The sequence below is a fragment of the Mesocricetus auratus genome, unplaced genomic scaffold (assembly GCF_017639785.1).
Source record: "Mesocricetus auratus isolate SY011 unplaced genomic scaffold, BCM_Maur_2.0 Super-Scaffold_4256, whole genome shotgun sequence".
Taxonomy (NCBI): domain Eukaryota; kingdom Metazoa; phylum Chordata; class Mammalia; order Rodentia; family Cricetidae; genus Mesocricetus; species Mesocricetus auratus.
The window spans coordinates 23,829,394-23,856,725 of record NW_024429182.1 but is presented as its reverse complement, the minus strand read 5'-3'; the positions used below and the strand labels follow the sequence as shown (position 1 = coordinate 23,856,725).

General features: G+C 41.6%; 1 protein-coding gene across 9 annotated transcripts in view; it reads right to left on the bottom strand.

The window, feature by feature from the left end:
- Cpeb3 (cytoplasmic polyadenylation element binding protein 3) overlaps window positions 1-27,332 on the bottom strand; it is a 179,166-nt gene that overhangs the window by 128,322 nt on the left and 23,512 nt on the right. For 6 of the 9 annotated variants that reach the window (XM_005063652.4, XM_040745039.1, XM_040745024.1 and 3 more), the window contains exon 2: window positions 20,097-21,127. In XM_005063652.4, the coding sequence (XP_005063709.1) occupies window positions 20,097-21,116 (1,020 nt within the window). In that variant the 5' untranslated portion in view covers window positions 21,117-21,127. Of the gene's footprint in view, window positions 1-20,096; window positions 21,128-21,346; window positions 21,525-22,004; window positions 22,173-24,020; window positions 24,163-27,332 lie in introns of those variants that run through there. The other 3 variants (XM_013113421.3, XM_013113441.3, XM_013113447.3) reach the window with 3 other exon arrangements.

The window sequence follows — 27,332 nt, the reverse complement described above, 5'->3', positions numbered from 1 at the left end:
CTCTTTCTGCTCCTTCACCAGAACAAGGCAAGTGACTTTACTCACCATGCCCTCTTGTCACCATGATTTCTGCTTCCCTGCAGGCCCATAGCAGTGCAGCAAATCAATCATAGGCTGAAACCATGAGTTAAACACCCTCCTTCCTCCTCCTAAACTGTCTTCACATATTTGTCACAACAAAAAGACTAGCTTTTTAAAAAGCTAAATTTTATCACCCAAATCAAGTGCATATAAAACTCACTATACCAACGACTTGTTTTCAACCACTGAATATATAGTATTCTTAAGCAACACAAATATTTTCACTTACCCCAAAACAGTCATCCATCTCATCTGCTATGGCCTGAATATACCCCGAAATGCCCATATCAAAGCTGAATCCTCACTATGGGGATTAAGAGGTGGAATCAATGACTACTAACAAAAAGGACCTGGGTAGGACTTTTTTTTTTTTTTTTTTTTTTGGCCTTCTGTCCCTTTTGCCATTTGAGGACATACCATCACCCTCTTGTGAGGACATAGAAGCAAGAAACCCACTTGGAAACAGAGAAGCCCTCACCAGACACCAAACTAACCACCTTTATCAATTATGACAAAATAAATGTATGTTGTTTATACTTTAACCAGCCTATGGTACTTTATTACTGCAGTACAAATGAGCTGATTGACTAAAACACTCTAACCATTTCATTTTCACTTGGGTTGTTCTTTTACAATACTGATTTCTGTGAGAAGTCATCAGACTAGACCATTGGTAACATATACGAGGCAAATCATGATGAATATGCTGTATTTCTCCTTTGATGGTTTAGAGCAAACATCTAGTGTCATAAATACTATGATCACACCACAGGAGATTAAAAACTGGGTTTGAACTTGCTTATGACACTCTGTAAAAGAAATTTAATATAAAAGCTTGATGTAAGCTCGTTTGCCTATAGCTTGCTTAAAGAAAAAAAAGAATATAAAATGAGCAATTGCTTAGCTTCCTGGCCCATGTAAAATGGCTGACTTCTTAAATATTTAATTATTGTAACAAAAGCTGAAGCATCCTTTTACTTAGCTTTGTCCTCTTTGCTGAATCTTCTTCACTGTCTTTCTCTGTCCTTTGACCTCTATGTATTCAGTACATTCTCTATTATTTATGTCCTTGTAACAGAATGTGTTACTGCAAGCCCTCTTCTGCTTCATTCCCATTACAACCCACAATGAGAAGGAATGTAGTCACTATAAAGAGATTTGTCTAGCTTTCCTCTTCATGTCAGGCCTTCAACTGTTTTCTGTGTTTCACATTTAACAGAATCTCAGCCTAAATTAGAATATCAAATACCTCATTACATTTGAAAAAGAAAATCTTTGTTATACCTGCATGACTCATCTGTCTTAAAATAGCTACTCTGGAACAGCATTTTATGTTCTGCATCACTTCAGAGCTGACGGGTGAAAGCGAGTGCCCTATACTGGCAAGTGGGTAGAAAGGACAAGGCACTAATTCTGTTATCTTCCAGTCACTCACTCATCCTTTTGGAATATTGAAGATGGAGAGTGAAAATAGACTGATAGCCCCAGCCTTTACCATGCTAAACCTAAATGCCTTTGAAGGAATTTAACTTTTAAAAAAATCTATCAAAGGTTTAAACTGTGTAATCGGAAAGCGGTAGCAAAGTCTGCTTTATTCTGTTTAAAATCAAAGCAAATCTTAATTTAACAAATACTACAAAATACTATTTTCACATCACCATTGCTGAATAGTTCAAAATATCCAGGTTGTATTTCTACAGTGCTAATAGCCAACAAGGTCACAACCTAGATTTAAATAAAAATGTTTTTAAAACCAGGTATGGTGGCACACAACTCTAATTCTTGCACCTGGGAGGCAGAGGAGGATCATGAGTCATTCTTAGTTACAAGGTGAGTTTGAGGCCAGCCTTGGCTATATAGGACCTATGAATAAAAAGATGAGTAAATAAATGTTTCTTTTCATTCCCTGGTAAGTTTCCCTTTGAATGAGCAGCGCAGTGCCTCATAAAGCATCACCTTAAACTGTTGCATCCAATACAACAAGCTGGGCATCGTAGTGCACACCTATAACCCCAGTACTTGGGAAGTAGAAGTAGAAGGATCATACTTAGTTACACAGTCAGTTTGAAGCAGCCTAGACTATATGAGTCCCTGCCATTCATAAATAAACACACAGATAGAAAGAAAACTAGGCCGTAAGTTAACGCAGCAAAACTAAAGTCCAAGGTCTAATCTCAATTTTGTCAAGGTTTTATTAATAATGTTAAGACTAACCAATAATACTGACCTCCCAGTGAGGTTATTCAACTTTAGTATGCAGGTTTCATTTCTTTTATTCTCTATGATCTCTCATATGATTGATTGGTTTGCAACGCCAGGCTATAATCTGTAGCAAGATGATTGACTAATCAACTAACAAACTCTAAATTATCAGGGTATGAAAAGAATCAGGCTAAAAACTCCTAACTTAGAATGGTTATTCCTTCTTGTAGAGGTTTTACCCAGTGGCCCACAAAGTGAGCTGTACAGGTAAAGGGAAACTTTAATGTATTAACACATTAGAAGCTACACAAAAGCATTGAAGAGTAGATGTCAAATCACCTTTTCAGACATTCCAAACGTGACAGCTTTCCCTTCTGCGATTCCTCTACTCTAAAATCCAACTGATTTATAAGACACTACCATTTACATCAGCCACTCTTAAGCACTTTTACCTCTGGGCTATTTTTCCAACTACTTAAATCCAGGAACCATGGTAGGTATCCCCCTGTTTTATTCCTATGTCTAAGTAGATCTCCTAGTTATTTCTTCAGTCCACTCCTTCCTTTCAACCAACTTAAGTCCTCACAAGTTAACTGGTTTTTCACCTGTATTTAGTTTCTGACAACCTATATCCCAGAGTAATCTTTCTGAAATAAAAATGTGATTGGTCACTCCAGTAATCACCTTAAAAGCCTTACAGTGGCTATACTTCCCAGCTTAAGAGTCCTCCATGTGGTCTGGGGAGATGTCTCAGCAGAAAAAAGAGCTTGCTGCTTGACAATTCAAGCCGTATGACCTGAATTCAATCCCCTAGAACCTACACAAGGTGCAAGGAGACCAACTAATTCTACAAGCTTGTCCTCTGACTTCCATACACGTACCATAATACAAATGAACACACACAAATAATAATTTTTCCAAAGTCTTTTTTTCAGAGTAAATTTGTGGTGCAGCTCACTGATAGAGAACATATTTCACATGTCTAAGGCTCTGCGCTTTGACCCAGTACCACCAACGTTGAAAGCATAGGTGCTAGAATGCTCTCTGTGAGCTGGCCCTCCCTGTTTTCCCAGATGTATCTCTTATTTACCTCACTTCTATTCCAAATCTTCTGCTCTACTCAGCACACCATACTAGTAGTTTCTTGTTTGTGCACCTGCTCCTCCCGCTGCTTAAATAAGAATCTTTGGTGCACTCTCCGACCCATTCTCTTGTCTACCTATGGAACCTGGCCCATTCAGTTCTAAACAAGGCACTGAAATGGCTGAAGCCATTTATGACACAGTGATTAGTTGTTAAAAATCAAAGTTTGGGGCTGGGCACTGGTGGTGTATGTCTTTAATCCCAGCACTCGGGAGGCAGAGGCAGGCGGATCTCTGTGAGTTTGAGGCTAGCCTGGTTGACAAGAGCTAGTTCCAGGACAGCCTCCAAAGCAATACAGAAAAACCCTGTCTCAAAAAACTATAAATAAATAAATAAAAGTTTGGGAAAAGCAAGGCCCAAAACACCAAAAAATAAAAATACACTTGAAAATAATCTAAATCCTCTGAATACAGAGACATTTAGGTAACTGGAACTGATTATTGTATGAAATAGTATACAGTTATCAAAATTGTTATAAAGTCAATGATATAAAAAGGGGGAGCTGAAATGATGTATACAAATTACCTCTACTATTTCAAAAACATTGTACATATACATGAAAAAGATCATCAAAGCCAGGCATAGTTACATATGTCTTTAGTCCTAGGACAAAGAAAGCAGAGACAGACAGATTTCTATGACTTCAATGCCAGCCTGTTCTATAGATGAGGACCCTGTCTCAAAAAACAAAAGGAAAGATGGCAGATGGGCAGAAGGATGAATGGACAGATGGATGATGAGTGGATGGATGATGGATGGGTGGATGGGTGGATGGATGGATGGATGGATGGATGGATGGATGGATGGATGGATGGATGGATGGATGGATAACTGGGCCAGCAAGACGGTTCAGTGTGCTGGACAGTGGTGGCACACGCCTTTAATTGGGAGGTAGGTGAATCTCTGTTAGTGCAAGGCCAGCACAGGGCTACACGGAGAAACCAGTCTTGAAAACAAAACAAAACAACAAAAAAAGATGGCTGAGCATGTAAAGGTGCTTGCCCCACAAGGCTAGCAATCAGTTAGATTCTGGAACTCACATAAAAATGAAGGTGAAAAGAAAGAACTCACTACACAAAGGTGTCCTGACTAAAATATACTAGTTTTAAAATAATAATACAATGTGATAAATGGTAGAAAACACAGAACACTAGGAACACTTCTGTCTTGATAATAGAATTAAAAGCAGTGCCAAGCAGTGGTGGCGCATACCTTTAATCCCAGCACTCAGGAGGCAGAGGCAGGTGTATATCTCTGTGAGTTCAAGGCCAGTCTGGTCTACAGAGCAAGTTCCAGGACAGACTCTAAAGCTACACAGAGAAACCCTGTCTTGAAAAAAAAATTAAGAACAGTCAGTAATTTTTCTCATATTTTAAATTTTAAACATTACTTTTAAAAAATTGAAAAAAACTATGAAGATTTTCCAAGCCCCCCACATATAAATTTAATCATCCTTTCTCTTTGATAAATGTGTATACTCTTTGTGGGCATATCATACTCTATTCTAAGCCTCATTGTTTTATATTTTAATACAAGTCTGGGAGCTGAATGAAACCAGAACATGGTTCAGCTTCAGCACTAGTAGCTGAGCCCTATTTAGCCAGGAAGTGTTTATGAAGTTAAATTAGTCATACATTGTTAACTATATGTAAACTCACCAATAAATACAGTATCAATTGTCTATAAATATGAAAAAAACACATGCAGAAAAGACTATGATGTACTTAAAGTGTCCCAGGTTACTGTCGCAGCCTATGGGGACACTGCAGTAAAGAGATCCTTGCCCTTGTGTACCCCAGTTCTTATGTGGCAGAGAGTCCTCACAAAGAATAAAATGAGACAAAGCTGCTCATTTCAGAGTGTTAAGTGCTTTAAAACAATGTGGGGTGAAGGGAATTAGAGACAGCCTGGAAAAAAAAAAAAAAACAACATGGGCCAAGACCAGGGGCAAACAGCCAAGGAACAAACAAAACAAAACAAACAAAAAAACCAAGAGTCATAAGAACTGAGTTTCCATTCCCATTGCTACCTCACAGACTAAGTAACTTTCTCTGAGTCTTGAGGATTGAAATCCCTAATTCACAAGAATGCCAAAGGATTAAATAAGACAATGTATGAGAGAAGAGTGAGGCAGGTGCTTGGCCTTGCAGTTTGCGAGTCTGTGTTAGCTATCTCTGCCTGAAGAGGAACACCGTGATGACTTCTAGTAAACATACCAGAAGGAAGTCAATGCAAATTTTGTAGTTAACAAAAACGCCACAAAAGCTCTCCTCCGTTTATCGGAGTCCACTAGGCAACCACAAAAGCAGATTTATAACAAATGATGAAGTTACCTCCACTTTCCCTCGAATCTCACAAACCTTACTGGTCCTTTCTCACTTTAGTCCTCTGCATATCTAGGTTATGGTTTTCTGTTAAAGAAGAAGAAGAAAAAAAAACGGCCAAGCGATGGTGGCACACGCCTTTAATCCCTACACTTGGGAGGCAGAGGCAGGTGGATTTCTGTGAGTTCTTTGAGGTCAGCCTGGATTACAAAGAGAGTTCCAGGACAGCCAGGGTTGTTACACAAAGAAACCTTATCTCAAAAACAAATAAAAAAAAAAAAGAAACATTTCCACCAGACTGTAATAGAGAGGCATTTCTGGGCATATATTCTTCTTGTCTCTTAATTGATGATCTGAAACCTATGATCTGGGACTCCTGAAGTGTGAGCAGGGACTCAGACAGCCAGGTCACTAAGATCTGGGACTCCTGGAGTGTGTGAGCAAGGGCTCAGACAGCCAGGTCACTAAGCTGCTTCTTCTAAAATACTCCCCTCCTTCATCATTCTTTAGGCCCCACTATACAGGTAAGACATAGTCTCCCCTTGAAGCACACAGGAACACAGAAGGCACCCACCACTGATGAAGCAGAGAGAAGCCTCACAAAGACAGGGAACCTATTGATGTCTTCATCAAATTTTCTACCTCAGAAACTGAAAAAAATTTCTAGTGTATTTAAATTTAAAAATATCAAAAATCTTTTGCTCTTTTATCTGTTTCCCAGTCTCACAGGCTGCAATGGCTATCTAGCTGAATGCCCTACTACTATCACCTGCTTTTTGTCAAACTATTAAACCAGAGTTTTCTCCTTAGGATTTTCCCCCAACTTGATTAATTACTATTGTGTCTGTGTGCATGATGAGATCCAGAGGCAGAGCAACTGCCATGGCCCACATATAAAGTCAGGGAGGACGATATTATGGAGCGGATTCTCTCCTTCCACCTTTTAGTGGGTTCTGGGGATTGAGTTTAGCTCATCCAGTTTTCATGGCAAGCTCCGTTACCCACTAAGTCATCTCACCAGTCCTCTAAGAATTTCTCAGTGTTTTAATGAGTCATCCTGACACTAATTCTACTCAGTTCTATTATTAATAATGTGACTTGGGAAGTCGAGAATAAACCAGATCACTGTGACAGAATAAATTAACTCTGAAAGAATAAAATGATTGGGCTGGACAAAGTGATACATGCCTTTAGTCCCAGCACTGAGGAGGCAGAGGTGGGTACATGTGAGTTCAAGGCCAGTCTACACCACATAGTGAGACCCTATCTCAAAAAAAAAAATCAACTAGCAAAAGAAAGACAACATTTGCCGGGCAGTGGTGGCGCACGCCTTTAGTCCCAGCACTCAGGAGGCAGAGGCAGAGGGAGGTGTATCTCTGTGAGTTGAGACCAGCCTGGTCTACAAGAGCTAGTTCCAGGACAGCCTCCAAAGCCACAGAAAAACCCTGTCTCAAAAAACCAAAAAAAAAAAAAAAAAAAGGCAACATTTCAGCTAAGTGTGGTAGCGCACCCCTGCTATCCCAGCACTTTTGAGCCTTGTGCAGCCAGCCCTCAGCTATACAGCAAGATCCTATATCAGAGGACTAAAGGAGGAGTTGGGCAGGACACCATATGTCTATAACCTCAGCAATATGGAGGCCACAGTAGAAGGATCACCACCATCTCCAAGTCCTTTTCGAATCAAATCAAAACCCTTGGGGTGTAACTTGGATAAAGTGTATACATACCAAGAACAAGGCTCTGGGTTTAACCCTGAAGGGGAAAAAAAACGCCCAGATTACTTCTCAGCACATCGAATTTATAATCAGAGCTCAGCCCAGAAACCAAGTGTTCTTGGTCTAGAAACAATAACGTATTATATTTTTATAAATCAGCAAATACTCTTTATGACACTATATTTACCTAGGTTTTCATATTCTATGGATGCCTGGCAGAAAATGTTTCAAGAGTGTTAAATACATACATTATAAAAAAGACAAAACACAATAGGGTTTACATTTTCAGCTATATAGTGAAGCTGGAATGCTAGTACTTCTAGGAACTAACATTGTAGCACTATCAACTTAGTTAGCTACATGTGGAGTACTACAGAAAGGAAGTTTACTTTTTTGACCTGCAGACATTGCCCGTTAAATGAAGCTATTTGTCTTTACAATAAATGGCCTTATGCATACATAGCAGGTTTCTCCCCCTTGTGTATGTATATTAACTCTATGATCCTCTAAAATGATATCAATAACCCATTTTTGCTTCTCTCTACTGAGATCTGCCCACAGAGCTTTATGACATACTACATATTATTTCAGGGAATTATGTAATAGTGATTCTGGGGAAAGAAAAATAGGGTGCTGAGTTGTATTTTAGTTCATGAGTTCTTTCCTATTTCAACTATTAAAGTAGTTCATGCAAGGAAGTTTATCCAGCACATATAAAGAGTACTAAGTAGTACATGCCTGTAATCTCAGTATTCAAGAAGAAGCTCAAGTAGAAGGAGTACCACAAGTTCAAAGCCAACCTGAGCTCTATAGTTTCAAGTCAGTCAGGGTTGCACAGTGAGACTATCTCAAACACACAAACATACACGCACCCCATATTTAACAGGTTAAAATGTGCCATTGGACTCACACAGAGCAAATTACCTAGAAGACTATAAACACCACTTGTGGAAAATTTATGAGTCTGCCTACCATTGTAAGCACAATGATAACCTCCCCATGATGCCCCCCCTGATTTATGATTGCATTACTTAAATTCTCAAGAAGTCTGACTTGTCAAGAGTCAAACTATAGGCTCTATCCTGAGTTCTTTTTTTTTGGGGGGGGGCAGGTTTCGAGACAGGGTATCTCTGTATTGCTTTGGAGGCTTTCCTAGAACTTGCTTTGTAGACCAGGCTGGCCTTGAACTCACAGAGATCCACCTGCCTCTGCCTCCCAAGTGCTGGGATTAAAGGTATGTGTCACCAACGCCCGGCTTTCTACCCGGAATTCTATCTCTTACAACCATACAGACCCCTCCCTATCAGAAAGATAGACACAGCCTCCTAGAAAGAGTTAATAAGAACTTCGTCTTGGGTGTTGGTATCTTCAAAAAAAATAAGAAAATCAACACTTGAGGCAGGTAGAAAATTGAGTATTGTTGTGAAACAATTTTTTGTACACTGTGAAGATGTGCCATTCTAATTTGTTTAATACAAAGATGAATGGTCAATAGCAAGGCAGGATTTTTAGGCACACAGGACACTGAGAAGAAAGTCACTAGCGACTGAGAGGTAACAGACAAGTAAGAGTCTTATGGAAATATGTAGATGAATACAAATGAGTTAATTTATGTTATAAGAGCTAGTTAATAGCAAGCCTAAGCTATCAGCCAATTTTTTATAATTAATAAGTTTCTGTGTCATTATTGGGAACCCTACAAATAGTCCAATTACAAGTGGTACCCAATATCCAGCCACATATATCCACATAAGACCTGAGGGGGGAAAAAGAGCCAAACACGACTTCCTGGTCCCATGTCTCTCCTGCAGGCCACAGTACAGTCGCGGCAGCCGCCTGAGTGCTTGAGCTGCCAGGGCACCACGAGCTAAGTCACATGGCAGAAGGCTTTACTCATGCAGGCAGAAAAAGTTACAGATACACAGTATAAGCAGGTTCAGATGGAAAAATACTCTAAACAGGTCAGTGTGCATAGGCATAAGGAAGAAATAGGTACAAACAGTGACAGAAAATAGTTTTTAAAAAAGCCATATGAGGAAAGAAAATACACAGGGAGCCTGGATCCTACACGGTGTCTTGTTAGTTTTGATTTTTTAAACTTTTTTAAATTTATTTATTTATTATGTATACAGTGTTCTGTCTACATGTATGCCTGCAGGCCATAAGGGGGTACTAGATCCCATTACAGATGGTTGTGAGCCACAATGTGGGTGCTGGGAATTGAACTCAGGACCTCTGGAAGAGCAGCCAGTGCTCTTAACCTCTGAGCCATCTCTCCAGCCCCTAATTTTGATTTTTTAAATGTTAATGTACAAAAAACAATAGCTGCTGAGAGACACTGGATTATGGAACCTGCTAAATTAAACCAACTTATATTTTAAAATGTCTTAACTTCAAAATGGGAGTCACACAATGTGTTGCATTGGGGGAGAGGTTATGCTTTTCTTTCTACAGGAAACAAAAGGATGTGGATTCCTTCCAAATTAATAGAGATCAGATTTAATTGGGGAAGACCCCTCCCCAAATCCTGGCTACAAACATAAATAAGACAGGTGACATATATGCTCAAACATAAAAACAAAAATCATCTTTGGCTGGCTTGTATATAATGCACAGTCCATACTTGTGTTAAGCTTATGTGTTTTCAGAGCAAGGGAACCAGACACCAATGAAAACAGATGGCCAGGTGATCCAGCCTCTGAGAGTGCCTTTTGCAGTTTCCTCAGAGCTCTGTATTCAGAACAGCTTCAAGGCTGCTGGCTGAGATGGTCCACCTCACAGACTAGCTTAGCTGGGACTTGACTATTTTCCTAATTTTCTTAGGGTTGCTCGAAGATTCCAGCACCCCTACACAACAGGAGTCATTCTAGAGAACACAACGCCCACATTTCCAAGAGATGGGGTGGGTGGTTTTTGGTCATTCAGGGGGTTATGGTATTTGTCATCATTCAGGGGGGTTGGTTACAGTGTTATTGGCAATGGTCAGAAACAAAGCTGAACAAAGGAGATTAGATTCGGGGATCTCATTCTGAAAAGAAAAAGGGAGTATATAGAAATGATAAGCTGAAAGGTTAGATTATTATATCTACTTTCAAAGTAAAAAAAAAAAAATAAAGAACTACTAGGTGTAACATGTAGTCTTCCCACCAGCCTGGTTCCAGAGCCGCATCAGTCCCAAATGAACACACAGGAAGCTATATTAATTATGAAGCTGTTGACCATTTGCTAGTTTCTCATTGGCTGTCTCTGACTTAATTTTTGACCCATAATTACTAATATATATTTTCATAAGGTCTTATCTTATGGAGAACCCAACTTTTGTCCCCTCTTCCTGGCAATCACATGGCGATGGCTCTCTTTACTACATTTCCCAGAATCCTCCTAGACTCCTAGTTCCACCTATCTTGTTTCCCTATTGGCAGACAGTGTTTTATTTGCATATACACAGGACTTCCTCATCAACTAGTCTCAAATATCTTACATTGGTACGAATTTTTGTATATTGATACAAAATTAAGTTTATTTTTGCATACTGTATATTTTTCTTTTCTAGTTTAAGTTATTGTATGTATACAGCTCATTTAAACGGTTATGAAAACTTTTAGTTTTTTTTTGTTACATTTTGTTTGTGGGTTTTTTTTTTCCTTTTTTTGGTTTTTCGAGACAAGATTTCTCTGTGGCTTTGGAGGCTGTCCTGGAACTAGCTCTTGTAGACCAGGCTGGACTTGAACTCACAGAGATCTACCTGCCTCTGCCTCCCGGGTGCTGGGATTAAAAGTGTGTACTGGAAAATTGTAGTTTTTGAAAGCTATTTAGGTTAATAGTCATCTATAACCATCAACCTTATAGTCATGTTAGGTATGTTTCCTAGATCATACTGAGATATATTTTAGATTGGTGATCTTCAAACACTTCAAAGACCTACAGAACATGGCGTTTAAAATGTTTTAGTAACATAAGGCCTTTCATGACAGTGAGACACCTCTGGGCCTGGCAGCACCAATTCACTTAAAGATAGCATGATGGGCATTGAAGAACCTCCATATGAAGCTTGCTTTATTTGTGGCAAAAGCTAGCCATTTGGGCAAGAAACTGCCTTTGCCTCAACTATTTACAATATGCTGTCTGAACTGAACCAGCAGGACACAAAGAAAAGTGACTGCCAAATTTTGCCAAGACAGGATAGGGACAGTCCTTCAAAAGTTGTGCTTTTTAGAAAAGTTTGTTAGATATTCTAGGCCTGTGGGATGACTATGGATGCCCCAGTACTACAGAGGAACCTTGGGTAACTGTCCAGGCAGCCAACTGTTTCTGTTTCTTTTAGTTTTGTAACTTGCTTGTTCTGCACTTCCTGTTTACTCAGGTAATATTTTATCCTTCTTAGTTCTTTGATCGAGTTGAGGACTAGACAGTCATAGTTTTCCTTAGTTACAAGAGAAAGTAAATTAGGTACAGAGCTTTGGACTTATCAAAATAGAATAAAGTCATTTCTCCAAAATTGCCAAATACAAATGAACTAAACATTGTGAATGTAATTCTTTTCCTTTTTATTTAGACAAAGGGGGAAATGCTGTGGAGTAATCTTTTTGTATATTATGAAAATGTGTCAATTCTGATTTGTTTAATAAAAAGCTGAATGGCCATTAGCTAGGCAGGATTTTCAGGCACACAGGATGCTGGGAAGAAGGGATAGTCACCAGCAGCTGAGTGGGAACACACACGCAAGAAAAGAGGTAAAACCCACAAGCCATGTGGCAACACATAAATGAACAGAAATGGGTTAAGTTATAAGAGCTAGTAAATAACAAGCCTATGCTATCGGCTGAGATTTTCATAATTAATAAGAAGTCTCCAGGTGGTTATATGGGAGCTGGCAGGTGGGACAGAAAAATCTGATTATAGATTTAAGTATTTCCCTCATTACCAATTAATATGTTCAGAGCAAGGAAAACTCTTAACACACTCATTGGCAAGTTGTGTTAAGCAGAAGCAAGTCGTCACACCTCATTTTTGTAACTTAAGTCTATGTTCCCTAACCTTCAGAACCATGTGTAGATTTCCAAGATACACAGACACTGGACTGGGGATGTAAGCCCAATTAGAAAGGGTTTCTGTGGCATGCATTTTGTGTTTGAGTGCAGACATGCACACACACACACCCCCACACACACAGAGGTATGGCAGATCAGGCCTAGGGAGAATGCTTGAAACTGGGCTCATAGTAAGTTCCAGGTCAGCCCAACAAAAAACAGTGATTATAATATGCAAAGAACCCACTGGATTAATTTTTCTAGTTCTTCTACACTTCAAAATATCAGAGTACTACTCTGAACTACAAATAGCAACAACCTTTCTCCTATTAAGTTTAAATTCTGACTACAATTTCAGTAGATAAGCATGTATCCAAGAGGCATAACAGTACTCCTATAATAGCTAATCATATCTAACCTTTATAACACTGTCATATTCTCTCATAAAGCAAACCAGAAGGCAGTCTCTCTCCACTTTCATGGAGATACAGGAATGGAGTCACTGGATGAGTGACTTAACCCTAATCACCAATCACCAAAGACTGTGTCAAGGTTCAATCAGTGTCTTCCTCGGTCTAAACTGCCAAAAAGGAAAAGTTACAAAATAAAAAGCTGTGTCAATGTCAGAGGCCAGATAGTTTAAACAGATCATATTGTTACACGAACTCACTGCAACGTTGTTGAGTTTATACAATTAAACTTTTTCAACATGCAATTAAGGAGTGTACAATTAAAATTCTGAATGTTTCAGTAGCATAGAAAGTCTAGTATTTCCTAGCCCAGCCCCTCTTTTTTTGTTTAACGATAAAGAGTTTGATTTATTGCCTGTTTGTATTCCCTTGTGAGAGTAAGTCTACAGATATATGGAGGTTAATGTCATACCTGGCTTTTACATCAAGTGCTGGATACTGAACTCAGGTATACATGTTTGAGTGGCCAGCACTATACCAACTATGTCATCTTCTCCCAGATCCTTTCAAATAGAATATAGATAATGAGCCTTTGCTGCCAACCACATAATAATGGGTTCTGAAACAGTCTGGGGTGGGTTAGGTCTTCTGTAGTTCTACATTATAGTAGTAGTTAAGAATAACTACTAGAAAACCAGGCGCAGTGGTGCACACCTACAATCTTACCATTTGGTAATGGAGGCAGGATGACGAAAAATTCTAGGTCTTCTTGGGCTACATGAGACTGTATTACCTGTCTCAACAACAAAGAAAACCAAAGGGGAGCTTTGTTTTGTTTTGTTTTTCGAGACAGGATTTCTCTGTGGCTTTGGAGGCTGTCCTGGAACTAGCTCTTGTAAACCAGGCTGGCCTTGAACTCACAGAGATCTGCCTGCCTCTGCCTCCCGAGTGCTGGGATTAAAGGCGCATGCCACCACCACCCAGCTTAGAGGGGAACTTTTACTTTTAAATATTTTTCATCCTCTCCAGATGCTGCTGACGCAGAGAGAGAGAGAGAAGGGAGGGAGAGAGAGAGAGAGGGAAAAGAGAGAGAGCATAGTAAATGTAATGTGCACAGGTGGTACTCTTAGTGGCTGCAGCTAAGGATGTATCCTATCAGAAACCCAAAGGCAGACCAGTACAAATGCCTGAATACTAACACTGAGACATGAAGAGAGGAGGACTAGGAGTTGAGCTCCTACATTAAAAACTAGACATGGCAGCCTCTACTTGTAATAGCAGCACTGGGGATGTAGAGACGCAGGAAGAGGCATATCCTGTGTGCTCAATGGTCAGCCAGTCTAGCAGAAATAACGTCATGTTCAATAAGACCCTGTCTCAAAAAATAAAGTGACTAGCAAACAAAGACCCCAGAAACTGACCTCTGGCCTCCAAATCCATACACAAGGGTGAACGCATCTGTATATATAAGAATATACCCCATACACATACACGCATACACACAAAAAAAAATACTCACTAAATAGTTGTATTACAAAATCCCTTTGAAGTCCAAGAGAGCCCAAGTTAAATGAATTCTGACAGCACTAGTACTACTGGAAGCAACAGACAAGTAGCAATGAAACTGGCTAGCGTGCTCTGACCCCAGTGATACCACTCACCTCTCAGGATCCTGCTTATTTACAGAGGTGAGACAGCTTTAGATACAAGTAATCCCTAATGCAGCAACCACCTCAAGGCAGGAAAACCAATCAAGCTTATTGGCATAAGAAAGCATTTGTGGTTTAGAAAGGCACACTGAAAGCACACTGCTTTTACAAAACAAGCCCCATGAGGCTATCAATGGTGGGAAATGACAGAAGACAGTGAAGCGGCACTGCAAATGAAACGGATCCTTCCTGGGGTTTTCTTTCTTTTCTGGTTTTTGTTTGCAGTCAGATGTGCTCGAAGCTGGGCACTCAGGAGGCTGAGACACAAGTGTCCTGGGCACCTCTGGCTATATAAACAAGTTTGTGTCCAGCCTGAACTATGAGACACCCTGTCTCAGAAATAAACAACAAGACAAAAAGACACATTATAAAAGATAATGTAGAAAGTCTGTTTAGCACAAGGTGCCTGTTTAAAAAGAACAAAAATTAAAGAGCCATACCTGGTGGCTCACATTTTATAATCCAAATACTCTAGAGGCTGAGACAGAAGGATCTCTGAGTTCAAGGCCAACCTGAGCTATAAAGTGGGATTCAGGATAGCCTGGACTACAGAATCCATCTCTATCTCATAACTAACTAAATAAATAGTGAATTAAAAACTGAAAAATGGGATCATGAGTTAAGGAAACATACTGCTCTTGCAGAGGACTGAGTTTGATTCCCAGCACTTAGGGAGTTGGGCAACTACAGCTACAGTAGTTCCAATATCACCTTGTAACCCTGTGGACACCAAGGTGTACATATGTACACAATTAAAATGAAAGTCTTTTTAAAAACAGGCAAGCCATGAAATAAACTTCTCAGTTTAGGCCAGATGTGGTGATGCCTTCCAGTAATATAAGCCCTCAGGAGGAGGAAGTAGGAAAATAGCAAATTCTAGGCCTACCCTAGCTAATGGTGAGACTATTTCCAAACAACAACAAAACAAAAATCAGGCAAGCTTTAACTCTAGCATTTGAAAGGCATAGAGCCTTGGTTATCTTTGTGAGCTCCAGGTCAGTCACAACTACATAGTAAAACCCCGTCTCATAAAACAAAACACAAAGAAAACCTAAATTTAAAGAAACAAAAGATACCCAGTCCTAGAGAACTGGTTTAAATAAGACACTTTGATTTTTAAACATGTTTGATATGGGGCTAGAGAAGTGGCACTGGTTGCTACTCCAAAGGACTTGGGTACAATGCCAAGCACCCACAAGCATCTGTTACTGCAGTCCTAGGACAAGGGCATGGAGGGAGTACACAGACATACATGCAGGCTAAACACACATCACATAAAACAAAATTTAAAGACAAAACAAAAAGCATACTTGGCATAGTATGCACAACCAAGTTATTTCTCTGGTTCTAGTTATACTTCTGGTTTGTTGGTTTTGAAGTAAGATCTTACCCTGTAGCCTAGGATGGCCTCAAACTCTTGGTAAGGCTCCTGCCTCAGCCTGCTGGGTGCTAAAATTACAGGAGTCCTGGGTCAAAAATATTTTTTAAAGACCAGGATTTTGCCAGGCTGTGTTGGGGAATGCCCTTAAATCCCAGCTTTTGGAAAAGACAGGCAGATCTCTGAGTTTGAGATCAGCCTGGTCTACAAAAGAAGTTCCAGTACAGCCAGAACTACACAGAGAAACCCTGTCTTGAAAAGCCAAAAAATGCTGGGTGCTGGTGGCACAAGCCTTTAATCTCAGCACTCAGGAGGCAGAGGCAGGTGGATCTCTGTGAGTTCGAGACCAGCCTGGTCTGCAGAGTAAGTTCCAGGATAACCTCAAAGCAATACAGAGAAACCCCATCTCAAAAAAAATAATAATAATAATAAACAAGTTTTTGCCAGGCATGGTGGCACACATCTTTAATCCCAATGCTGGGTAGTTGGAGGCAGAGGCAGGCAGAGCTCTATGAGTTCAAGACCAGACTAGTCTACATAGTGCATTCCAGAATTGCCAGGACTATCAATGTAGAGAGACCCTAAAAAAACAAAACCAAAAACACGTTTTTCACCATGTAAACCAAGGCATCTTCCTGCCTCAGTCTGTTGACTGCAAACAGGTGTGCAGCACTCAGTCTAACTACTCTTAATGGAACCTTACTTCAAAAACTTTAGGCCCAGCTGGAAAAGTGCAGCAGGTAAGAACACTTACTACTCTTTGAGAACCCAGGTTCAATTCCCAGAACCCACATCTGAAGGTTACTGAACATAATTCTAGCTTTAGGGAATCAGATGCCTTCTTCTAGCCTAGGGTGGCACCTGCAGATGCATAGCATATACTCACACAGACTCGTACATATGAATAAAAACTAAAAATAAATCTAACATTAAAGGACCATTTCAAATAAGAAATAGAAATAAGACAGAGGGTATATAATTTTTGAAGCCCAAAAATGTGTAATTTTAAATGCCAAATGATTCGATCATTTTTGCCCATTTTTAAAAAAAAAAGTACAAAGGTGTTTTGCTCTTGCTAGCATCACAATAGTTTGCTGAGAAACACTGGCAATCCTCATACTACTACTACTCATTCATTATCAGGGATTGTGTGTGTGTGTGTGTGTGTGTGTGTGTGTGTGTGTGTGTGTGTGTGTGTCTGGTGTCTTCCTCTATGGATCTCACTAATTTCTGACCCAGCATCCTGCTTTACTGAACCTGGAGCCCACTGATCAGCAGGTCTTAAGACCCTCCTGCCTCCCCAGAGCTAGGGTTACCAGCATGGGCCAGAACACCGAGGTTTTTATGCAGACGTCTCAGAACAAAATTCATGTACTCACATGCTTTCACAACTCACACTTTACCAGCAGAGTCCTATCTCTGGCCCATCCACCACTGGTGAAATTTTGGATTATATTACTTTCCAGCCCCCACCTCCAGACATCTTTGTTATTTTCAAGACAGGGTTTTTCTGTGTCCTTGGGGTGTCCTGGAACTTGCTCTGTAGAACCAGGCTGGCCTGGAACTCAGAGATACTCAGAGTGCTGGGATCAAAGGTATTCACCAACAGAAGTTCCCACCCCCTTTTAAGGTGCTGGTAAATAAAGGCTGATCATCCTGATAGCCAGATATGACATCACAACTGTAGTCTCACTAGCCCGGGAGGCAGAAGTAAGAGGACCACTTGAGCCAAGGGTTCAGCACCACTGTAGGCAATGTAAAAAGAGCTCATGTTTCAAAATAAGTAAGGATAAAAAAAAAACCTAATGGTATTCCAATTAAATAAACTCCTGAGAATTCAAGACAAGAATTTAAGGAGACTGAAAACCTGTTAGTTTGATCCCTGAACCCACATAAAGGTGAAGGAGAGAACAGACCCCACAAGGTTTCCTCTGACCTCCAAACATACACCAGGCATGCAAGCTCAAGTGTACTTGCTCTTGAGTGCACGTGCGCGCGTGCGCACACACACTCACACACACACAGATTGTTTATATTCTCTGAGTGGATTTGGATAGAAAGCCTCAGAATAAAATGAGACTCACACACACTCACACACACACACTTACACACACACACAGATTGTTTTAAACATTTTATATTCTCTGAGTGGATTTGGATAGAAAGCCTCAGAATAAAATGAGACCTGTCAAGGCAGATGGCCTTTCCTCCAAAGTGCCAACCCCAGCATCTCCTGTCCTTCTCACCGTTCTCAGCCTACAGAATTAATGACATTGCAAAGCATCTCCATCAATTAAAATAAGTGTTAGAATGGAAAGAAATTAGTATGGCAGCAGAAGTCTATAACCCTAGCACCTGGAAGGTGGCGGCAGGAGGGTTGGGAGTTCAAGGTCATCCTCAACAAACAGCTTATTCTGAGATAAGCATAAGACCCTTTGAGAAAACTAAAATTGTACCTTAATATTAAAATCTCCATACCTGGAAGACCCTTTAGAAATTGTGTGAGAGCTGTGCTCACTGAAGCCTCTCCTTGAGACTAAGAGTGTAGCTCCACAGCCTGAGCACCACCCAGAAAAAGCCCCCAAACCCAAACAAAACTCCTACTAAACACAACCTGGAGGTTTCATAGACCTCCTTGAACTGTCAGGAACAAAAATTCTTGCTATAGCCTTGAGACATTGTTTTCAAAAATCCAATTTCCTTCGTCATGATAGGACCCACGCCCAAACATCAAAAAGGTAAAGATGAGCACACTGAAGGCTCCAACTGTACCAGATTCTACCTTGGTCAAATTGCCAGTCTATCACCTATCAGCAGGGTCAAAGGATTCCTGTTCTTTCCTTTCCTGAGACAAAATTTATCAGTAACCCAGGCTGAGCTGGAACTCCCAATCCTACAGCCCAGCCTTGGGGCTGAACTATAAGCTTTCACCACCACACCCAGATTTTCTCTCATATCAGAGCCTAAAAGCATATGGACAAATCAATTCACAGGTGCTGGTAAGTGCCTATCAGAGAGCAAAGGCTCCCAATGAACACACTCTCTCGGCACCCCTTTCTGATGCAAAGTGTCCAGGACCCTCCCTACTGCTGAAGTACAGACTATCTGAGAAAGAAAGAGAAACAAGGGCGCCTTCTCCATTCAATATTTCTGTCGGGAGCACTTCCTGGATTTTTCATTGGCATTTAATACCAAGGCACAAGACTCATTTTTCATTAAAGTTGCAAGACTTTTCACTTTGCCCAGTTTCAAATGGTGTAATTGATCTGCATTGTCTTCTTAAATAACCAACTGGTGAAGGACACTGCAGCTTTAAATATTTCAGTGCTAGCTAGCAAATAGACTCCATTGCAATATGGCTCTGAAGGTCGTGTCCTATTGTCTCTCTCTCTCTCCTGGAAAAAAAAAAAAACCTAAATCCTTCTTTTAAGTAACATGGGAATAGTACCCCTAGAATTTCCACTCTTCTACTTCAGTCCCTTATAGTTCAGGGTGTTTATTGGAATCTCACACTCATAATTTTCCTGGCAAGGGCAATATGCTGATTATTAGTGATTGCAGCGCCTTTGTGAGACATAAACACATGTGTTCACATTAGTTTGGTTGAGCATACGTAACTATTAGGAATAGCACCACTCAAAGGCTGTTAACCGCCTTAAGAGTAAAGTCAGGGTGGTTTGGGCGGGGATGGCTTTCAGGCACCTTGAGCCTAGGATTGCGTAACCTGAAAATGTGTAGCTACTTAAAATGATAGGAATCTCAGCCTACTTCTCCTGCGACTACTCCCGCACCTGGCTGTTCACATGCGGCTTCATTTGTCAAAGGCCAAAATAAGAAGCACCGAGCACAGCACAGCACAGCGAAGGAGGAAATGGACTGGAAGGAAAAAAGGCCTTCTACCCGCAAGCAGTCACAATGTTCCCCCAAGCACACACCCCACCCCCACACAGATTGAGTGGAATAGTTCCAGTGAACCAGAAGATTTCAGGGGATCTGCAATTTGCCATTCCTTCTAAATAACAGTGGGTGGACCGATTTTTAAAAACCAGGAACCGGGGAGAAACGGGTGGGAAGAAGGCGTGTGCCAGAGCACAGGGGCATTACCTGAAAAGGCAACAGATTGTTACCATTATCGGTCCGGAAAGCGTTATCCTCCATCCAGGATTTGGAGGTGAGCGGGGCCGCACGAGGGAACTTGGGTGGCGCGATCACGTTGCTGGAGAAGGGCTTTTTGAGCGGCGAGATGGGGTTGAGCGGGGAGGGTACCCCCACGCCCACGCCCACGCCCACGCCGACAGCGCGGCGAGGGTCCCGACCAGCCTGTAGGCCACCCCACGGGTTGGACGGGGCACTCCAGGCGGCATTCACGCTTTGGTGCGTGTTCCAGCTGGACGAGGCCGAGGAGGCGGCGGCCGCGGCAGCAGCAGCCGCAGCGGCCGAAGATGAGGACGGCTTGCTGGTCATGATGGGTTGGTGGCCGTAGGCGGCGGCGCTCCTCTGCGCATAGGGCGCCTGGCTGGGGCTGGCGGGCGAGCGGCGTTGCTGAGAGGGCTGCGCCTGCGGGGGCTGCGCTGGCTGCGGAGGCTGCGGCGCGGGCGGCGGCGGCTGCTGGTGGTGTTGGGTCTGCGCCAGGCCGATCTGCGGGGAGAAGGTGCCTCCGAAGACCGGGTTGACGTGGTGCGGGAAGTTTTGGAAGAGCATGGTCCCGTTGACCGGGGTGATCCCCTGGAAGAAGCTGTCCTCCACCGCGTTTGTCGTGCCCGTGGACCAGGTGCTGCCAAAGGACGGCGACAGCGACGCTCCGGGCGCCGCGGGCTCCTGCGGCGGCGGCGGCGGCGGCTGCTGAGGGGGCTGATGGAAACTCAAGCCCGGCAGGAGCGGCGACTCCATCTGCATCTTGTCGGGGCCGTTGGGGGCTGGCGGGGCCGAGGCGGGGTTCAGGGCCGGCACTGCGCTACTGTCTTCGGGCTTGGGGGTCTCTGAGGAGAGGGGCGTGGACGGGGCTTCGGCTGCGCCGGGCTCGGGCTGGAGCTGTTGCTGCTGCTGCTGCTGCTGCTGCTGCCGCTGCTGCTGCTGAGACTGGGGCTGGGTTTTGCTTTTGTCCATCAGTAAATCATCCTGCATGGTTTGCGCAGCTGAAACGGGAAGAAAGAGAGATGCGTTATTGTCAGTGTGATCATGAATGCCCTCACTGAAGCGGGCGGGTGTTTTACTTGCGAAAATCCAGTGCCACCGCCACTAGCCAATTGCAATGCAAATCCATAATCTCGCATTTAGAAGAGCAGGTCGGGCTGCGGGGCGGGGGTAGGAGGGCTCGAGCAAGATCTCTAAAAACACTGTGAGAGCGTCTTCACCCTTTCTGACGTCTCGGTCCCTTTTCTGTATTAGTGAGAGATGTGCTTATAAGACAGAGAGACAGCAATTTCGCCACGTCTCTTTCCCCTTCACCGGAACTCAGAGCGTTCACCCTGCGATGAGAAACTGATTCTGGTTCCTGTTTTTTCCCAAGCACCACCCTCCCCCAGTTATTTGCATACGTCAATAAATAGTGCTGCGTCCTTCAGCAAGGTTAAAAAGACGTGGGTAAACGACCCTCTCGTTCCCCTTCCCCAGCTGGAGCACTTAAAAAAAAAACCAACAAGAAAAAGACAGCCCTCTTGATTAACAAACTGCCTTCTTGCCGCGGATAATTGTTTCGTTTGGCTGCAGCGAACCACGAGAGGAAATCTTAGGCGTTTGTTGGAAGAACTCAGCTGCACAATCATTCTGTGGCCTCCCAGTAGCGGCAGCTACTACTCCATTTTGTTAGGAGACGCTTTAATATAAAAGAAAACCCAGTTTTTAAACAGAAGCAAATCGCCGGGCGTGGTGGCGCAAGCAATCCTAGTTGTCTGGAGGTAGAGGTATAAGGATCAAATATTCAAGGTCAGCCTTGACTACTTAACCAGTTCGAATCCAGCCTGGTATAAATGAAACCTGACTAAAAAAAAGAAAAAAGAAAAGAAAACCTACTGAAACGTTTAGACGTGTTTGCTTCTTATTACTCTAAGGATTGTGGTGTTTCTGCCTATTGTCCAATTTTCTCGTCTCCAATTCTGCCGCCCAAGAGATTTCCTGGCTTCTTGGCGGTTCAGGTCTCAATGGGAGCCTGAGAAATTCTCTGCAGAGTGGAGAAATGCTTCTGGTTGGATTTGAGGTCAGAGGGAGGGAGGTGGGGAGAGGGGAGGGAGGGAGTCTGTGAGATGGAGTGGGGGCGGGACTTTAAAAATGCATCTGAGATTTAAGTAGACAGTCAAGATAATTCTGGGGTTGCCAGATTTTCATTTTTGAATCCTCTTGCTGCTGCCTAGGTCACAAGACTGGCAAATTTAGAATCCATTCTTTTATCACTAGTATTAACAGTGAAAGACTATGGTTTGACGACCCTGAATTACCATATGCTAGCAACTGTTAAAAATAGAGGAGTACAAAGTCCCAAATTCTCATACATTGTAATTATAGTACATTACCCTCACTGCTTCATTTAGCCATATAAGGAGTGTATGGTATTTTCCACTTCACATAGAAGAGCTATATTCACCTCTGTCATACAACCTGTTTTCTTACTCAAGGATGAAAACAGTAACCACTCAAAACCAAAAGATTTCCATGTGTGTAGTTTTCACTGGATTAACTTGTCTCAGAATATGTTAATTGCCTTAAATTTCTGACTATCACAGGGCTGAGACCTTGAAAACAAATATTTTGAAATGTTAAAGGAGTTATGACCAAACATATAATTATTTTTAGATGATTTAGTACAATTGCAAAGGCATTATTAATATATTTAATACAGTTAATTAACTCACATACTGGAGAGACATCTTTCTTGGGACATTTGTAAAAGGGCATTCAGATACACACAACAGCTCTGTCTTTGGACTATTAAAGATAACAATTTTTAAAATGGAGGCATCATTTCTCTTAAATATTATACAAAGGATACCAGACAAGAAGTTGGATCAACTGTTCTGTTTTATTAAAACCATCATTAAAATGCTTAACAGATGCCATCTTTCATTTCAGTTTCATGTACAAAGAGCACAGTGGGCTTAGGGAAACATTTCACTTCTCAATCACATCACTTGCCTTTATTCCTCTCTTCCCTGCCTCTTCCCCTCCCCTAGAAAAAACCCAGCCCAGTATAATATACATGCACCAGGGATTGCCTGCTGCTATCAATAAAGCTTGCTTTAGATTGCTTTTATGTTCCTCAGTTCCCTCTATCTAAAACAATGGCTTTGATTAGTATTATAAATAGAGCACAGAGAGGACAGTGAACCTTGGATTCAGACAGCACAAAGTTCCATCACTGCCAAAGAGGATAGGCACAGAGACATCTTCATACTTCCTTCTTACAGGGCTGCAGTAGACCATTATACTCCTGGAATGTGAGTGTTTTGGTGATCTAGAATTTTCTTTACAATAGCTATATCATCATGGCTGAAATATGTATTGGGTTATATTTAGTATCACCCAGCTTTTCTTGTTGTTTGTATTCAACACTTTTTGTTAATGCCTTCAGCTTAAACTGAATGCTCTTCGTGGGGGAAAAAAATGCTGTACTTTATCACCACTCCCCAACAAAAAAGTAACCTAGACTCAGAATGTTTTATGATAGCATTAGTAGTAATGCCACCTCATTAAATTCTCACTGTTATAAGAAAATGCCCCTTTCTTTTCTCAATGCTCTTTAAAAATAATACAAATTTCACTTTCTGTATAAATTCACTGTCAAGGTCAAGATCCACCTTTTAATAAATAAGATCTTTTAAACAAAAGCTAAGTTAGTGATTAAGATAAAATTTACAAAGTCAGTATGCAGTATCCTTAAATAACTGCCTGCATAATTTGATTTGGAAGGTTTTTTGCTTATATACAGCAAAGTCTAAGAAATAGATGCCTGTTCCCCTCCCCCACCACACACAATAGATCGGCTTTTACATGCAGTAACCCAATTTCAAGTAATAAATCCATAGCAGCAGTTACCTTTAAGTGTCCAGTTTTTAGGGATCGATAAAAATTGAAAAATGAACAGTATTTATTTCTTCTTTCGGGTTGATTATGTGACCGCTCTGGAAAAGCACTTTGACAACTGTAAGAAGAGTGAGCATGCGCACACAGAGAACTGTGGGGGCTGAAGTCCTTCACAAGGTACTCTGCCCGGCTTCAGCACGTTCAGCCAGGAAAGGAGGAAGCCTCGTAAATACAGATTCCAAGGGGGAGAGGTTGTGCCCGGATTATATTATAGTCTCCTAACCAATCTAAATCAGGAGTTGTTGAAATAAAAGAAGGAAAAATAAACTGGGTTGTCAACTTGATTTAGGAAGCAAGGCTAAAAGAGAAAGTAGATTGTAGGACTCAGAATAAATAGATCCAGCCAAGCTACCTTAAATGGTATTATGATGGTAATGGCTGGGTAGCCAGCAATAGGAACCCTACTAGAAAGAAAGAGACTAGGGTGTGGAAGAAAAAGAATAGATAAAGAGCTAGTAGAGAATTATAAAAAACTTAAAGCCCCCACCCCCAGATGCTTTGTTCTGTTTTGAGACACAGGTTTCTCTACATAGCCCCTACTAACCTGGATCCCTCTGGTCTCAGCCCCCAAGGGCTGGGGTTAGAGATATGTACTACCACACCTGCTTAAAGAAGACACTTTTAATAAAGAATTTAAAAAGTACCTTAATATTCAATGTGCTACTAACCTTGAAAGTAAAAACAGGTTTTCATCCACAATGCTTGACACTATCTACCAGAACTGACTGAGACAGCCCCTCCCTAAGGATGCCCTGGATGACTTGGAACTGGCAGTGCAGATCAAGCAAGCTTCAAACTTGCACCAATCCTCCTGTGTTTGTCCCCCCCACCACCCCAGCTGGAATTAAAGGCTTGTGCTACCACACCCAGTTCAGGATTTCTTTGTATTTGAATTTTTACTGGATGAGCAAAGCCCACTTCATAACCCCAGCATTAGCATGGCCATGAGTTCTCCAACAACCTGGGCTCTATACACAAAAATGGGCTGGGGAGATGGCTTAGTTGATAAATGAGTATAAGAGCCTAAGTTAGATCTCCAGAACCCACCAAAAATAAATAAATAAATTGAAAACGTAGGCATGGCAGCGTCGCACCCTTATAAACCCAAAACTGGGGGTGGGGATGGAGTGGGGACAGGTGGGTCCCTGGGCCTCTCTGGCTGGTCAGCCTATCCTAATAGGCAAGTCCAGTTCAAGTTGAGAGCCAGCCTTAAAAAAAGAAAAGTAAAGTAGGAAGGTTGCAAGAGTGGTGGGCAGATATGAAGGGACTGGGATATGGATGGCATCGGGATCCATGATGTGAAACCTACAATGAATCAATTAAAAATAAAGTCTATGGCTATATCACGGCGTCTTCCATGTATCTCTTCTGATCTAAGTAGAGCCTAATTAGTACTTGGATGGGAGATTGCCTGAGATAACTAGATACTGTAGGCTCTTTGTCTCCCCATCTTTCCATCGAGGCCACAACAGAGGGTCATTGCATCGTGCCCTCCCCCATCTCCATCCCAGGAAAAAAAAAGACTGTCCCTGAGAAAGGACCCATGAATTCGACCTCTGGCTTCAGCTTGTCCTTATTCACACATCCACAACCCCTCACACACACACAAACTCACCCATGCAAAAATTTCTACCTGCATGTTCTGAGTCAACTCACCTTATTTTTACCTAATAAAATGAAAGCATACCTTGTATTACTGATATAGTGGTCAAATAAAATTAAACTCTTTCACTGCAAAATAATATTTGATAAGATATTTAGTAAATAACTTAGAACCTTAGGAGTGTAACTGAATTGGACAATGACTTCTTTGTTCAAAATAAAAAAAAAATACATTCAGAGCCGGGCAGTAGGAGTGAAATCGAGGCCAGCCTGGTCTACAAACTGAATTCCAGGACAGCCAGAGCTATTATTACACAGAGAAACCCTGTCTCCAAACAAACGAATGAATGTATGTATGTGTGTACACACACACACACACACACACACCAGTTTCTTCTTGAGGATAATTGTAGAGGGAGATATTTGGTTGTTTTTGAAACAGGAGGTCATTTAGCACATGTTACCCTTGAACTTGATATCTAACAGAGGATGCTCTTGAACTCCTGACCCTTCTATGTCTACCTCCCAAGTGGTGGTGGGATTAGAGGTGCTACCACACACAGCCTTCAATTTCTTTTTTTTTTTTATTAAACTTGGTATATAATTGTCCCTATTTTAACAATGATTTCAGGCTGAATCTCACAACTTATTAACATCAACTGTCATTATGTATAGCTCCTGAAAGCAATAACTCAAGAGCTAAGTTTGCTCACGTAGGCAGAAGATAGTATTTCTTGTGGGATCTGGTTCCATGCTATTCACCCATGGGGTTTAGAGTAAATGTCAGTTGATGACTACACTAATTGAACTTAGAATTGAAAATGCTAAACATCATTTACAACTGTCTTAATTTTCTGTTTCCCTTTCTTACAAGTCAGAAGGAAAGTTTATCAGAAACTACCAATTTGCATCTTTTAGTTTTTCTTCTGTCCTTCCTCCTATTGTGTTTTGTCGTTCTTCATTTTACATGAGGCAGAGTCTTTAGCCTCACACTTGAACGTAAGCTAGCTGATTCTGCTAGTCCAACTAGCCTGCTTGGTCCAAGACCCCATCTCTGCCTCCTAAACTCTAGGATTGCAGGCAGAATCACCTTCCTAGCACTTCATTTTGTGTTTAACCAAAATAGTCAAATGCATTTTTTTTTTAGATAGGATGTCTGGAGCCCAGGCTGTCCTTGAACTTAAATCCTCCTGCCTCTGCCTCCCAGGCACGAGTCACCACACCCAGCTCATGTACACCTTTTTTGTGCTTACTTTCTCTTTCGTTATTACCACGTCTATGATACTATGTATAAACACAGATAGCATGTAGGTTTTCCATATGTACACTTAATCTTTCTTTCTTTTGAGATGTCTCATTATGTTGTTCAGGTTAGTCTCAAATTTATGGGCTCAAGTAACCCTCCTGCCTTAGCTTCTCAAGTATCTAGCAACAGCACTGGCAGTATAGGGGTGAACACAGCTGCCTTCCAAATATTAAGTCCTCAAACTCACATAGATCCACCATTCTTTGCCTCCCAAGTACTGGGATTAAAGGCGTGCACAACCACCAACCACCACCACCACCACCTAGCCCAAGATATCTTTTTTTTAAACCTAAAGCAGCCAAGATTCTAGTATAAACTATACTTTGTTTAGAAGGACAGTTACACCAGGTGCCTAC